Source organism: Ambystoma mexicanum, chromosome 3q (assembly GCF_040938575.1).
Source record: "Ambystoma mexicanum isolate Mex_15411 chromosome 3q, UKY_AmexF1_1, whole genome shotgun sequence".
Lineage (NCBI taxonomy): Eukaryota > Metazoa > Chordata > Amphibia > Caudata > Ambystomatidae > Ambystoma > Ambystoma mexicanum.
This window is the reverse complement of record NC_090926.1, coordinates 310717515-310731038: the sequence shown is the minus strand read 5'-3', so window position 1 is coordinate 310731038 and position 13524 is coordinate 310717515. Positions and strand designations below refer to the sequence as shown.

Sequence of the window (13524 nt, the reverse complement as noted above, 5' to 3'; positions counted from 1 at the left end):
TGGTGCTCTGTCAGAGGTGCCCAGCAAGGGCCATGACCAGATGCCAGAGGTCTACTAGTCCAAGCCTCGTACACAGTTTCTATCCGTGTGATCTTCTTCCGGCAATCAGGCCAAAGTCCAATTGAGGCCTTTAATATTGTCTGGCCACAAGTGCTCTGAGCCTTGCCATGAGTATTACCTAGAGGTGCCCAGGGCTTCTCTTCAAAAACATGGTGGCCCAGTGCTGCAGCCTTGTTTTCGGAAACATCGGTTCTCAGCTCCCTCATTACATAGGTCAGTGAACAGAAATCCACTCCACATGAGAGTCAGAAGGATGGGCCATCATAGAGAGTAAACCCGGGACCTTGGACTTCATGAGCTCCGATTCAGTGGCCGGTTCAAGAACGTTGGCCTCTCCCTAACAGGCTCTGTTAATACAAGGCTACCCTCTGAGGAGCCTCTGTCCGATTACCCCTGGTTCTGGAAAGGTTTAGGTTTAGTGGACTCCAGTTTGTTCGATGTTGCCTCCTCAAACATCATGGCCAGGGGAGACTCTTGATTTCCATTGCGAGCAGACCCCTTGTAACTCTGCGGATGGATTGAGCATCAGTCACAGTGCACGTCTTCATTGCACTCCTACCCTTATTCAATTATTCTCCACCTACTGGAGTGACTTTCCTTGGGTCAAAGATGCTCCACATTCTTTATCCCAGCTTTGCCACCGATGCCCAAATCATCAGTACGCAGAAGTCAACATCTGGGCAGGGTGACCACCTCTTTGAGAGGTTTTACAAGTGCCTGACTTCTTCATCCATGAGAGTCCACAACAGAGGCATGATATGGCAAGTCCTCCCGGCTCCTCTGTCCAAGGCTTCTATTGTGGAGAAGCTTGTTGCACCACAGCCCCCTCCATAACTTCAACACCACCATGGGATTGATTGCAATCTGGCTGCTGTTTCTGTGGTCCCTGCACCTTTTCCCCCTCCACTGCCACCCGATTCTCCCCAGACTTTGGACAGAAATCAGTTTCGGCTTTAGCAGAATCCTCTCCACCGTTTTTTCAGGCCAGGACTTTCTGATCACCAGGACTCATATTGGAAAAGTGGTGAGGAGCTTCCTCCTCAACTAAGGAATTCCATAAAACAATCCTGGGGTTATGGTTTTCTACATCTGAGTCCTTGAGTCTCGTTCATCACTCAAAGTTGTTCTTGCAAAAGACTTGTTACCTTGAGCGGAACAGTTCAGCATCCTCATTCACGCGGATGTACAAAAGGAGGCACAGAAGCTTTGGGAAAAGCCTTGTTCTGTTGCCCCAACAAGCAAGTTCTTTATGTCTAAATCCAGGCCAGTTCTGGAGAAGAAGATCTACCTCAGATCGCAACCTCCTGCTCAGTTTGTTGTAGTAAGAGCACAGGATTTCTTCACCTCCCCCTTCTCAGACCCCAAACCTAAGGTCTAACAGGATTCAGGTGTACTCTCCACTATACTTGTGGGGGATGGACATTGATGTTCCTAGGTGTATGATAAATCACGAAAGCTCCATGGGCTCTTGCAATGGCCAACGATGGTCTCTCCTGTGCCCCCTTTCACCTGCCAAGTCGCAAAGCATTTCTCAAGAAATGAGTGCAGACCTACACAAATGAGTGACTATGAATGCAACAGAGGTAGTCCTTACCCCTGACATAAACATCTGTTTATACACTCAGTTCCTCACTTTGGAGAAAAAAGAAAAATACAGTCCTCAGAATGATCTTGACCTCCATCTCGTATCTTTAACGCAACGAGGATGTTCAAGATGAATACATCATCACAGATACTCTTGTTCCTACATAAGGATGACTGGCTTTGCACCATAGACATGGCTGCTCACTAAAGGACTCAGGCTATCCAAATGTATACTTGCATCAGTGGCTGGCTTCTTCAGGCCTCCTTGGTTTGGAATTAATAATCTTCAGATCCTTCTGCACCTAATGCTCTCTTTGGACTTTTTGGGCAATGTGAGCAAATCACTTTTCGCCCTACCCAGAATATTGGATTAATCAAGTTTACGAAATAAAACCGAGGCCACAGCTCTTCCGCTTATGGACATTTGTTTGATATACATCTCTGTAGCCAGCCAGTCTTTCGATACACCCCACCTATTCCAGAAGGTTCTGGCCTTCATGGCAACTGTGGTGTTAGTGGTGCTTTCACTCGCCTTCAAGTGAGGCACCTTCCACTTCAGCTAGCCACATTCTGGGACCAGCATTTGATGCCCCAATCCAAGGTTCTAGTTTCTGCGCATGGTACATCCAGAAAAATAACTGGTCCTGGTGCTCCCTTTTAAAAACTCCTTCCCTCTCAGCAACTATAACAATGGACTTCTCTCTTTCTGTTTTGGGCTGGTGCGTGAAAACTGGAGATGCAAAGGTGCATGATTTGTGGAATGTTTATGACAGATGCAGGCACGTCAACTTCCTGGAGCTCAAGGTCATTTTCCTAGCCCTGAAGGCCTTCCTTCTCTTCTTTCCCAATTTGAGTGCAAGTCTTAACTGACAACACCATGGCTATTTTCTTTATTAACAAGGCCAGTGGCTTCCATTCTCCATCGCTTTACTGCCTGGCTCTTCAAATTTGCAATTGGGCCATTCAGAAGTTCACCATGCGGGGAGTGCAGAGGGGAACTGGACTCAAAGACAGGCTTCCTAAGTAATCTATCATGACCCCCCCCCCCCACAAGTAGGAACTGCTATCGGGATCTGAATTTTCATTACTAGCATCACCCGCTGATATACTTTATCGCCACAATGGAGATAGAGAAGTACCCTCTCCTCTGGGATTTATTTCTGGATTTCAAGCAACTAAAATCTTTCAAGCAAAATTGAAATAGCGACGTATGTTTGAGCAGAGGCAGCTTCAACTAGAAGGGATGCCATACCGCCCACTCCAGTCACTTGGAACACTCAACATGCAGGTGGGGCACGGGAAGTTTCCCAGGGTCTGTTCCTCCCCAGCAAAAATCTATGAGGAACGTCCTTCCTGTTGACTGCGCTTGAACTCAGAAATGTTTTCATAATTGTAAGAGTAACTGAGGCTGCTTGGTTTGCACATTGGAGCTGACAAATGGCAATACAAATGTAAATAGAAACATGCTCTCTTTACCGCTCAGGTTTGTGTCTGGGTCCAAGTTTAACGGGGTATATGTTTTCCTCCCATTCCAATGATTATAGAAACTCTGATCCATCAATGTATTCTGTCCCCACCTGGAGGTCCATTAGGCAGTGCATGTATATACAAAGTTTCTACAGCTGACATCAGTAGATCATCACCTACTGTTGAAACTGATTAACCGCCCAGCTCAACAACAAGGCAAAGTGCTTCATCCCTCTCCTCAGTCAATTTCCTTAGAAGTCTGGCTCTAGTTTATGGTCAATTAGGTAATTGATGAGAAAATATGAACATTCTCAGACCAGCCAGAAGTCCCCCACTGATTCACTGCATCAATGGAAATGGACTAGATTTTGCTACTTGCCCTTTGTCAGGAGACAGTCTCCACTATAGGCCTCATTAGACTATGCCCCGTCTTTCGTCTTCTTCCTGGCAGATACTGCCAACAAACTAGAATCCTGACCACCTATCTTTCTACGATTAGGTGCAATCTTAGTTCTGAGGGAACTTGTTTACTTGCAGAATCTGGTTTTGCTCAGTCAGTTTTCAAGAAACTGTTTCATTGAGTCTGTGTTAATAGGTTAGTCCTCACGGAATGGGTAGATGCTACATAGTCTCCCATTTGTATGGCAGAACGAGGAAGTGATTTAGGATGAAGTAAAATTTACTCCGCATAGTGACTAATCTACTCCTTTGTCCACAGTCACTCTAAGCCTTCCCGCCATCCATGCGAAATAGCTTCCTCATATGCATAAACGTGCGGAAAAAGGGCCCGCACGGGGCACGTGCACGGTAGCTGTATGCATGCAGGCGTTTATCTTTTTTACTCCATCCAATTCCCTTTCCAGGGACACAAACCTATTTGCAAGTAGGAAACGGGACGATCTACTATGAATATACTAGTCACTAGAGTGGGTAATTTTAATGATCTTATACACAGTTTGCAGAGGGCTGTTCGGTTGAGATCGAGCCATCCGGTGGTCCAGCAGCAGAGGTGTCCATATAGGCATCATTGTCTAACACCTGGGACCCTACAGGGGAAGTCCCATGTTATTTGAGCAACACTTTGTGGAAGAAGCCGATTGAATGAGCAAACTTAGGATATTATTTATATGTATTTAGTTCAATAAAAGCCATCATGACTAGCTGTATTTAATCAAACTAATTCTGTATTATGAGCTCAAGAAACCCAGACAAACAACAAAAAAAGACAGGTAGAATTAAAAGATAACAGCAGAAACGCAGGTTAGGGGGCAGAAGAGGTGGGGTGGAGCGACTTGATTCTAATAATATACTGTGGAAAATACTTGTCCGGGGAGCAGTGGGTTAGTAGAAGTAGATCTAGCACCATGAAGAGGCCTGTCAGAAACTCCATGTCAGAAGCATTGCTGTTTGGCTAGATGTTGGTACTCTTGTACGGAGCCGATTTGCCGGGTATTTAGGGCTGTGCTGGCAGGCTCAGACTGGTATGCAAACGAAAAGCCTTTCTTGTGTGTCAGAATGCGGCAAGTGATGGAGGGTCTCCATAGTGGGTTACAGCCAATAGAACAAGCTATTTTCTTTTGTGTTCCTTCTTAGTAGACAACTTCTCACAATGGCGACTGTGTCATTGGATTGAAAAGTAAAGTGGCGGCCGGTGCATGCATCCTCTCTGCTATTGGCAATACAGGGAACAAGGGCAAATACTGCAAAACATTTCTTCTTGATGGACAGCACCGATTTCAAATAGCGGGAAGGGGGGTTGGACAACAGTGTATTGTAGCATGCGGGTGGAGGGGTCTCGTGACTCAGGTGCTAAACAGGAGGCACTAGAGCTCAGGACTTCTTAAATAGGAAGATTTTGATTTCTTTGAAAAAGTTTAGGAACAGGACTTAGAATCTGAAATAACTCTAGGGATTATGGCTTCTGTAAGAATCACCTTTTCCTTGCACATTTTTTTGAGCTTTTTGTGTACTAGTCAGCACTGGATTTATATTCACATTTTCCGATTGTATGTGGGTGTTGTGTTGGGTAGTGGGCGGGAGATGAGGGGCTAATGACAAATAATGAGCTGAAGACAACAAACGCCGCTTATTCCCGGTGGTTACTTTGACATGCGCCTGTTACAAAGGAGATTGAGTAGTTATAGCCGCAGAATGGTGCTGGTATTATGCAGTGTATTAAGGGAGTGGTGACTTTCCTCAAACGTAAAGACCAGGTTACGTTAAGGTTGAGGTTCCATGTTCGAATTGGCTCCTGCTTCTCTGGTAATCTTTTGTCTCCACTCCTCTCCCTGCCATCCACGAAATGTGTGAACCCCAGGGAGAGGGCCTTCACTTAAAGGCATATATCAGTGTGGCTCACTTCAAGCCTATAGACTTGCTCAAGACAAGCTTATCATTTGGAGAAAGCACTGATGGACAGACAAGGTTGTGCTCTGATGGGGCGCAGAGCCCACAATCTTCTAGCTTTTGTATTTAAATTGCCTACCTGCCTCCTCTGTCTGGCGAGTAAAGCAGTGTCTGGAACAAATATCACCTAGCAAAGAACCACTACAGTCCCAACCACAAAGTACTGAATTCAGACACTGGAAATTGAAGCCTTTATAAGGTTTACTTGTAATTCTCCAAGTTCCTTGTAGCAAAACACCTGTAGATGGGCGTTTACTACTGTACTCTGATAGCCTACTCACAAGTATTGCACCACCCTGTCTCCCCGAGAACTAAAATAGTCTTCCATGACATGCCATCGGACAAAGTCTTAATAATATCCTTTTTTGACATCAAGGTGTCTGGCCTTTTTTCTCTTTTAGTCTAATATCGCAATCACTCCATTCTGTGCTCTAAAGCAGCATCAAGGCCATCCTGGCCACTAGATACTCGCAGAGCTAGTAGTGCCGGGCCTGTAACATATCCAGAGATGTCAGCTGATCCAAACAACCCACCCTATCCTTTTGGACTTCAACTACATTTACATTTCACATAGTCTATTCTTGACTTGTCCACCCATTGACTCCTGGCTTGGCCATGCCAGAATTACTAATCTGGTGATTAGCCCATGGGGAACATTTAAAGATAGTCCAGGGGCAAAAAGCCAACACAATTTAGCTGGGCAGCCTGAGCACTTCTAGAGCCCATTGCCCCACCAAACATTGCATGTTATTAGCTACCACTAGGTCTTTGATGGTGCCTCGCAAAGTTTGCATAATTTCAAAGATTCTTGAAAAATACCTCAATTTCTTTACTGCGGATTTATGGTCCGCCTTAACGATCCACGCGCACTCGAGCTATCACAAACATTCCTTTTCCCTGCTACAACACCCCCTGCAATTGCCTGTTGCTCTTGCATCCGCTTTCTCGTCCCCTTATCTTCTCCCTCATCATTTTCCTCAACAGACTAAGGCCGGGACACCATGGGACGTGGCAACATAGCTCAAATCAGAGGCCTTGCTAGGGGGGGCCGAGGGGGATATAGCCCCAGGTCTTTTGGATGTAGCCCCCGATAGAAGCTCAGGTGCTACAACCAAAATTCTAGCTAGCCCTGAGTCCAGCCAGTCCCGACATTAGCTTAGCCCCTGATCTTTTCCAGACCTAGCAACACCCCTGGCTCAACTCCTAGACAAGCTAGGCACTCTAAGACCACTACGGTGGTGAGTTAGAGCAGTATTAAAGCAGATGAACATAGTTTCTCGCAGAGAATATTTGTTAAAAAGGGATGTCCCAAATTCAAATCCTGAGGGTCTACACAACCTCGATTGGAGGGCAGTAAATTGGGTACCATTGAGCAGAGTAACCAAAACCGCCTGTTCTCAGTGGTCAGATTTTTGAGTGCTTTCTAAAGTTGCTAGAGGAATACAAATCCCTCTCTCCCTCCACCAACATTACTGTATAAAATGCCAAGCCCAATTCTGGCACAATTTTGTTGTAAAGCTCTCCACTGCTCTTGAGCTAGGTTCGTGCTATAAGCAATAAAATATAAATCTTATTATGGTATTGTAACGAGAAGCAGGTTAGCACCTAGTCCCGATTTACCTAAAACTCCTCTGTGAGCCAAACATTGTAACCTGCTTACCTTTTTTGTAACCTGGTCTGGTTTGAGTTGTGTGTAAATCCTTCACCTACCAGGGCGGGAAGGAAATCCCAGCACGCAGCTTTGATATTGGGCTTCTGATGGAGTCAACCACCAGAGCAGGCATGTTCCCCACACCCGTCGTCTTCTCTGTTGCTTTGTGCTCATGTTGATATAAACATTTACCAACCTGTATTTCTCACTTTCTCCTAAAAGCTAAACAGAAGCAAAAACAGGTAAGTTCATGACGCCGCTCCAGGGCCTTGCTTTATTTCATTTGGTTTTGATGGCAAGTAATGTGCTGATTAATTGCTTTTCTTACATTTGAACAATCTAAGAACTATGCCCTAGATTTTCCAACAGCTGTTCGGCTGAAAATAGACATTTCCACAAAAGAGGCTGAATGCATATTGCAATGTGGAAAAAGTGAATGTTCTCAAAATAGGCTTGGATCGGAACCTTCCTAAGGAAAGGGACGTCGACTGCCGCTTCGCTTAAACATTCTCATTTCTGGCAAAGCTATTGGGTTACTTCGTTAACCAGGATGACCTGGAGGGAAGACCTTCTTCCAAGTCTGATCCGAGTTCCTTTACGTAGACCTGGTGTAACTGGACCAACATGCTGGATGAGGCTCCACAAACTTCATGCAAAGACCACTTTTCTGTGCTTGGGCGCTATAACACTGGTGGAGATTACTGATGCCACAGTATGCATTGACCAGCATTCTCCTATTCTTGAAATCTTTGGCCCTTATTTGTATTGTTAAATAACTTCTTAGAATAAGATAGAATAAGCGAAGTGGAAGTTAAAATTGGTCTTGGTGTACCGCAACTAGAGAAATGTCTCTAGTCCATCTAATATCACTTTAAATTCACTGTTTAATATATTTCTCATATGGAATTCCATGAATTCATGATAATTGACAGAACATGATTATCCATAATTTCACCATTATCAAACATGGTCTTTGTTTGGAAATTTAACACTGGTTTCGTCACTGTACACTGAAAATAGATGTACACTATAAATACAGTCATTTTGGCTAAAGTAATACTGTAGTTACAATTTACTTTACATTCTGCACCACTTTCCTTGCTAACACAGCTTTCAGTCGACCTGTAAACATACACCTATTTGTGTATCACTTGGGAAAGTATGCTAGGCAGTCAGGGTTTTTGCACTGCATGCCCTAGAGCCATTTGCAGCAGACACACGCGGCCAAGTATTTCCTAAAGAGGCGCACAGGCCAGAGGCTACCCTTGGCATAGACAAGCAAGACAGGGAGGCATGCATTTCCAGGACAGACCCTGTCCATCAAGCTCACTCGATTCCCTCTATAGACACCCATACACCAGTATACCAGAGGAATCTCGATGCCTTCAGCCTGTGGAGAAAGGGGGACCTTGTTTCACACCAACTGGCACGAAGGACAGTCATCCCCTTTATGCAGTTCGATGGTTTGATGTGTTTCAGGAAGGTGAGAACTTCGAGTTCTGTGACATCATTGAAGGAGAAGAGGGGAAAGTCATGTGTAGCGGTTTGGTGGCGGGTGTGGCTGATGGGGAGGACAGTGCATTCTGGTTGGTTAGAATTCTACTCTGAAGAAGATCAAGTTTGTTGAGCATGGCGGGTTGGATGTTGGAGCACCACGATTCGTCTTTAGAGATGAGCTGCGTAGAAGGAGCTGGTGATTCTAACTCTCTGAATATGGAGAAGATCTCCTTGGTTACAGATTTCGCATTAGTGATCCTAGTGTTGAAGGAGGCGGATGTGGCTGTGATGATAGCCTTTTTGTATTGGGTGGCTATCTTGTTGAATTTGAGTTTTGTGCATTCAAGTGGGTTTGTTTGCCAAGTGGAGAGGGCGGTGCGTTTCCTGGAGCGGAGTTACAGGAGCTCTGGGGTGAAACGGGCGTTTGCATGTCTGACAGTTTTGGCTTTCCTGGCTGACAACGGCGCTATGGCATTGACTGCATGCTTTAGTGTAGAGTTGTAAAGATCAGCTAGAATGGTAGCATCGCTGGAGAAAGGAGGTCTGAGAGTGGGAATTTCTAGATAGGGCAGTAGTCTCTTTGGCTAGTTTTCTTGAACTTCAAGCTGGGACGGGCAGTAGTGGAGTGGTTAGAGGTTTTTGTTTCGTGGGCATGGGGATGGAAAAGTGGATGATATGGTGGTCAGTTCAGGGGCAGGGTGCGTTGGAACAGATGGATGGGGAACAGCTATCCAATCTAGGATGCAGCCTTTAGAGTGTGTGGGGTTGGTGATCAATTGATTGAAGCCCATGGTGTCTAGAGCTTTGGCGAGAGATTTGGCTCATGAGTCCTCAGGGTCATAAAATCCTATGTTCAGGTCTCCCTGTAGAATGGACTTAGAGGAGATTTTTAGGTTGTTGGATAGTAAGTGTATGAGGTTCTCATGGAAGTCAGCTATGGGGTTATGGGGGCAGTAGACAATGTTTATTGTGATTGTGCAGTTGGGGGAGGTGGTAAGTTTGAGAGAATTGGTGACCTGTTTTAGGAGAAGGGAGTCATTGGCAATGGGGGCAACTCCACCGCCTTGGATATGTAGGCGGTCCTGGTGGTAGATGTTATAGCCTTGGGGTAGGGCTAAGGATAGGGTGAGGCCAGAGGCTTCATGCAGCCGGGGTTCAGCGATAGCTAAGAGGTCCAGATTGTGTGAGGTGAGCAGGCCACGGATTTCCAAGGCATTTGCTGGGAGGGAGCAGGCATTGATGAGGGCACATATGAAAGGGGCAAGTGGTTTAGAGGTATGCATGGGGCTGTTGCTGATTACACCAGGGGAGGTGGATGTGTTGATGCTAGGCTTCAAAATAGTAGATGAGGGGTTGGTGTCTGCCTTAGTGTGCGGAGGATTTAGGGTAGTAACTTGCATGAGGGGTGGGGCTGCAGTTGGGTTCACCAGGTTTGGAATCGGGTTGTGGTTAGTAGTGGGCATGAGGTCAGCCGAATGTGGGGAGGGTTTATCTGGCTTGGTGTGTACAGTTGCAATTGTGTTTGGGAAGCATGCATGGAGGGCGGTCGGATACAGCAGTGTTTTAGTGAGGTGACCAGAGGAGGAGGTGGTTTGAGAAGTTGATTTGAGGAGCCTAGGGTCCTTTTTGGGTGGTGTGAGGGCGGGGAGGGGTTATGGCAGGTGCAGCACAGGGAAGTTGTCTTGAGATGATGGTGAATGAGAACGTGGGGCTGCCTGAGTTCATCAGCGTGGATAATTCTTTGCTTAATTTGGGCAGGGAGACAATTCTTTTTTTGCTGATGTGGGTGGTGGTGAGAGGGGCAGAACAGTGACTTGGGTGAGTGGGGGTCGTCTCTCTGTGTACCGAGGCTGTGAGGGGAGGTGGGGGTGAAGTGGGTTGTCGATGTGCAGGTTTTAGGATTGCTGTTGGTTGAGTGGTGAGCGGAGCTAGCATGGCTATGTTTGGCTGCTGAGGTTTGGATGCACAGGCCGAATAGGTGGTTCCTTGTGGACATGCTTCTTGGATGAGAGGGGCACACAACATAGTTAGCCTGTGGTTGCCTAGTGTGTTTGTGGGGAGGAGGAGTGCATAGTAGGCTGGGTGGGTGACTAAAGGTGTGGTGGGGCGGGGGGAGGATGGAGTTGGCAACTGCAGAGGTATCATGCATGTCGGCTTTATGGGCCACAAGGGTGCATGGTGTGTTGTATGGGGCTGGCCTTGAAGGCGAGAGGATGAGAGGGCGGAAAGGGTGAGTATTGCTTTTCGGGATTGAGTGGGAGGGTTGTTGCGGATCCTGAGTTGTAGGCTAAGTCTGGTTTGGAGGATGGGCAATGGGTAGGAGGGTAAGGAGCAAGGCAGTGATGGAGGTTGAATTGAGCGGCTGGGAGGCAGGTAGGAACCAGGTAGGTGGGGAGTAGCAGGGTCTAGACTAGAGTGCAGTTTGACATACAGGATATTGTTCTTGTACGGCAGGCATGAACCGTGCATCTAATGTCTGCGATCAGCCACTGCAAAAACAGCGTAGAGCGGCAGAGAGCTGTTGTGCTGTATGCTACTCTCCTAGCTCTCCTACCCAATCAGTGGATGTGTGAATTTGGGTAGAGCGCATAAACAAAGGGGTGAAGACTAGGAATGTTCATATGTGAGGCCTAGGGTGTGTCAGAGGATCTTGGATCGTGTGTTGGAGTAGGTATGGAGTTGTGTTTGAGGTTAGATGTGAAGGTGGAGGCGGTATGTGGGGACAATAATATGGATAGGGTGGGTTGGGCACAGTTGGAGTCAGTTCAAGATAGGCTGATAAAATCAATTTAAAAATAAGCATCTAGAATCAATTTACAAATAAGCAGGTAGAATCAATTTATAACGGGCAGGTAGAATCAATTTACAAATAAACAGCTAGAATCAATTTAAAAATAAGCAGCTAGAATCAATTTATAACATGCAGGTAGAATCAATTTAGAGACACGCAACTACAATCCATTTAAAGGTGCTTGTGAGGCATGGTGCAGTCAACTACCATAGGTGGAGGCAGCAGTGAGACTCATGGCGCACATGGGTTAAGGATTGGTGCTCACTATGTCCAGCATACAGATGTGGGGCTTTGGGAGGTATGATGATCCGGGTAAAGGTATGAGGCAAAGTCTTACCGGTGCAGAGGAAGTATGTCTTCAGCCTCTTGGAGGCTGATATCTGTTTGGAAATGGACCGGGTTTACCTCGGGCTCATCCGTGCTCGGACATGAGCCTTAGTTGCCGGGCCTTTTTGTGAGGGGCTGTCGTCCGCCTGCTGGTGATCTGGATGGCCTTTAGAAAGGTGTTGGCAGCCAATCGGATCACAGCAGCTTCAGCTGGTGGGTTGCTACTCGGTGAAAATAAACAGCAGCCATTTTTAAAGAGGCAAATTCAAAATGCTGCTTTACAAGGCCATGTTGCCTCACGGTGGTTACACACCAGTAGGCACCACCAGGTACATATGTGCTCTACAAAGATGGGTGGATTTCCACTGTCAGTAAATAGAATATTTGTGCGCTCTGCACACTTTGGATAAGGTTTTAGGTATGCAACAGATGATACAAAGCCAGCAAGGCTTACTTAGTAGTCAGGATGTGGGCATGCTGCTCCAGCAGCGCGCTGTGATGTAGGGGGAGCTCCTGCAATGGTTCCTTTGCTGAATGGAGACTACTACCTCAGACAGGAGCCTTAGTTGACAGGCCTTTATGTACGGGGCTGGCTTCAGCCTGTCAGAGATCTGGATTGGCTATAGAAAGGTGTAGGCAGCCAATCGGATCACCGCAGCTTCAGCTGGTGGGTTGATGCTCGGCAAAAATAAACGGTGGCCATTTTTAAAGAGGCAATTCAAAATGCTGCTTTACAAGGCCTTGTTGCCTCAGGGGGGGTTACACACCAGCAGTCACCAGCAGATGAGCAGGAAACAGGGTTTGGGCGGGAGGACCTACAGGGGAGTTTAAACTTACATGGGTTGCAGGATGTTTGGCGTTTCTTTCATCTACAAGAGAGAGCGTTTACTTTCTACTCCTCTCGCACAGAACTTTTACCCGTATTGATAACATTTGTATTTTGAGTGATCTTTGGGAGGTGGTGCAGAATTCAGAGATCCATCTGATTAGTTGGTCGGATCATGATCTGGTTTCCCTAGATTTGACGTGGTTGGGGCTAAGTCCCAGAAGTTCCAGATGGAAATGTAACAAATCTCTTGGGAAGGACCCAGTACTGAGAGAGGAGTTGGCGAGGGAAATCGGTGCATTTTTTTGCATTAACAATACGGGGTATGAAGAATGTAGTATGGTCTGGGATATGATATAAGTCATTTATAACACACCTATACACAAGTGTTTCTAGGCGCGATGCTGCTAAGGCAACCTGGATGGGCCTTTTGATTAGAGAGGGGGCACGAAAAAAGAGAGAGAGAACTCTGCTGGAAAATAAGGTGTGAGCAGAAATTATATCCCTAGAAAGGCGTATACAGACGTCTGTAGAGGTGGGAGAGGAGTGGATAAACACTTGTGAGGGAAAAGGACAGAATTGAGATTGTTGATGGAGGGCAAAATAATCCACAATCTCCAGTTTTTAAAACTGAAATATTATGAGAAGAGGGATAAGGGGGCTGCTATGTTGGCGGCTCGGTTAAGGGAACAAAGAGCAGACAGGTGGGTCTTAGAAATGCGTGATCCGAGTAATACGGTCGAGGTAACACCGGAGGGGAGTCAGGGAAACCTTAGACTCTTTTTATGAAGTTATATAAGGGAGGGGGGAGGGCGGACATTGGAGATATTGAAGGCCACTTAGGTGAACTACAGCTACCAAGGCTAAACAAAGAGGAAACCAGGGGACTGAATGAACCCATTACAGAGGAGGAGG

The 13524-nt window shown here is 46.4% G+C and overlaps 1 protein-coding gene across 3 annotated transcripts in view; it reads left to right on the top strand.

Annotated features, from left to right (window-relative positions):
• Positions 1 to 13524, top strand: part of CACNB3 (calcium voltage-gated channel auxiliary subunit beta 3) — a 544884-nt gene that overhangs the window by 449629 nt on the left and 81731 nt on the right. For all 3 annotated transcript variants that reach the window (XM_069653855.1, XM_069653854.1, XM_069653853.1), the window contains exon 6: positions 7391 to 7410. In XM_069653855.1, coding sequence (XP_069509956.1) covers positions 7391 to 7410 — 20 coding nt within the window. The remainder of the gene's footprint in view (positions 1 to 7390; positions 7411 to 13524) is intronic.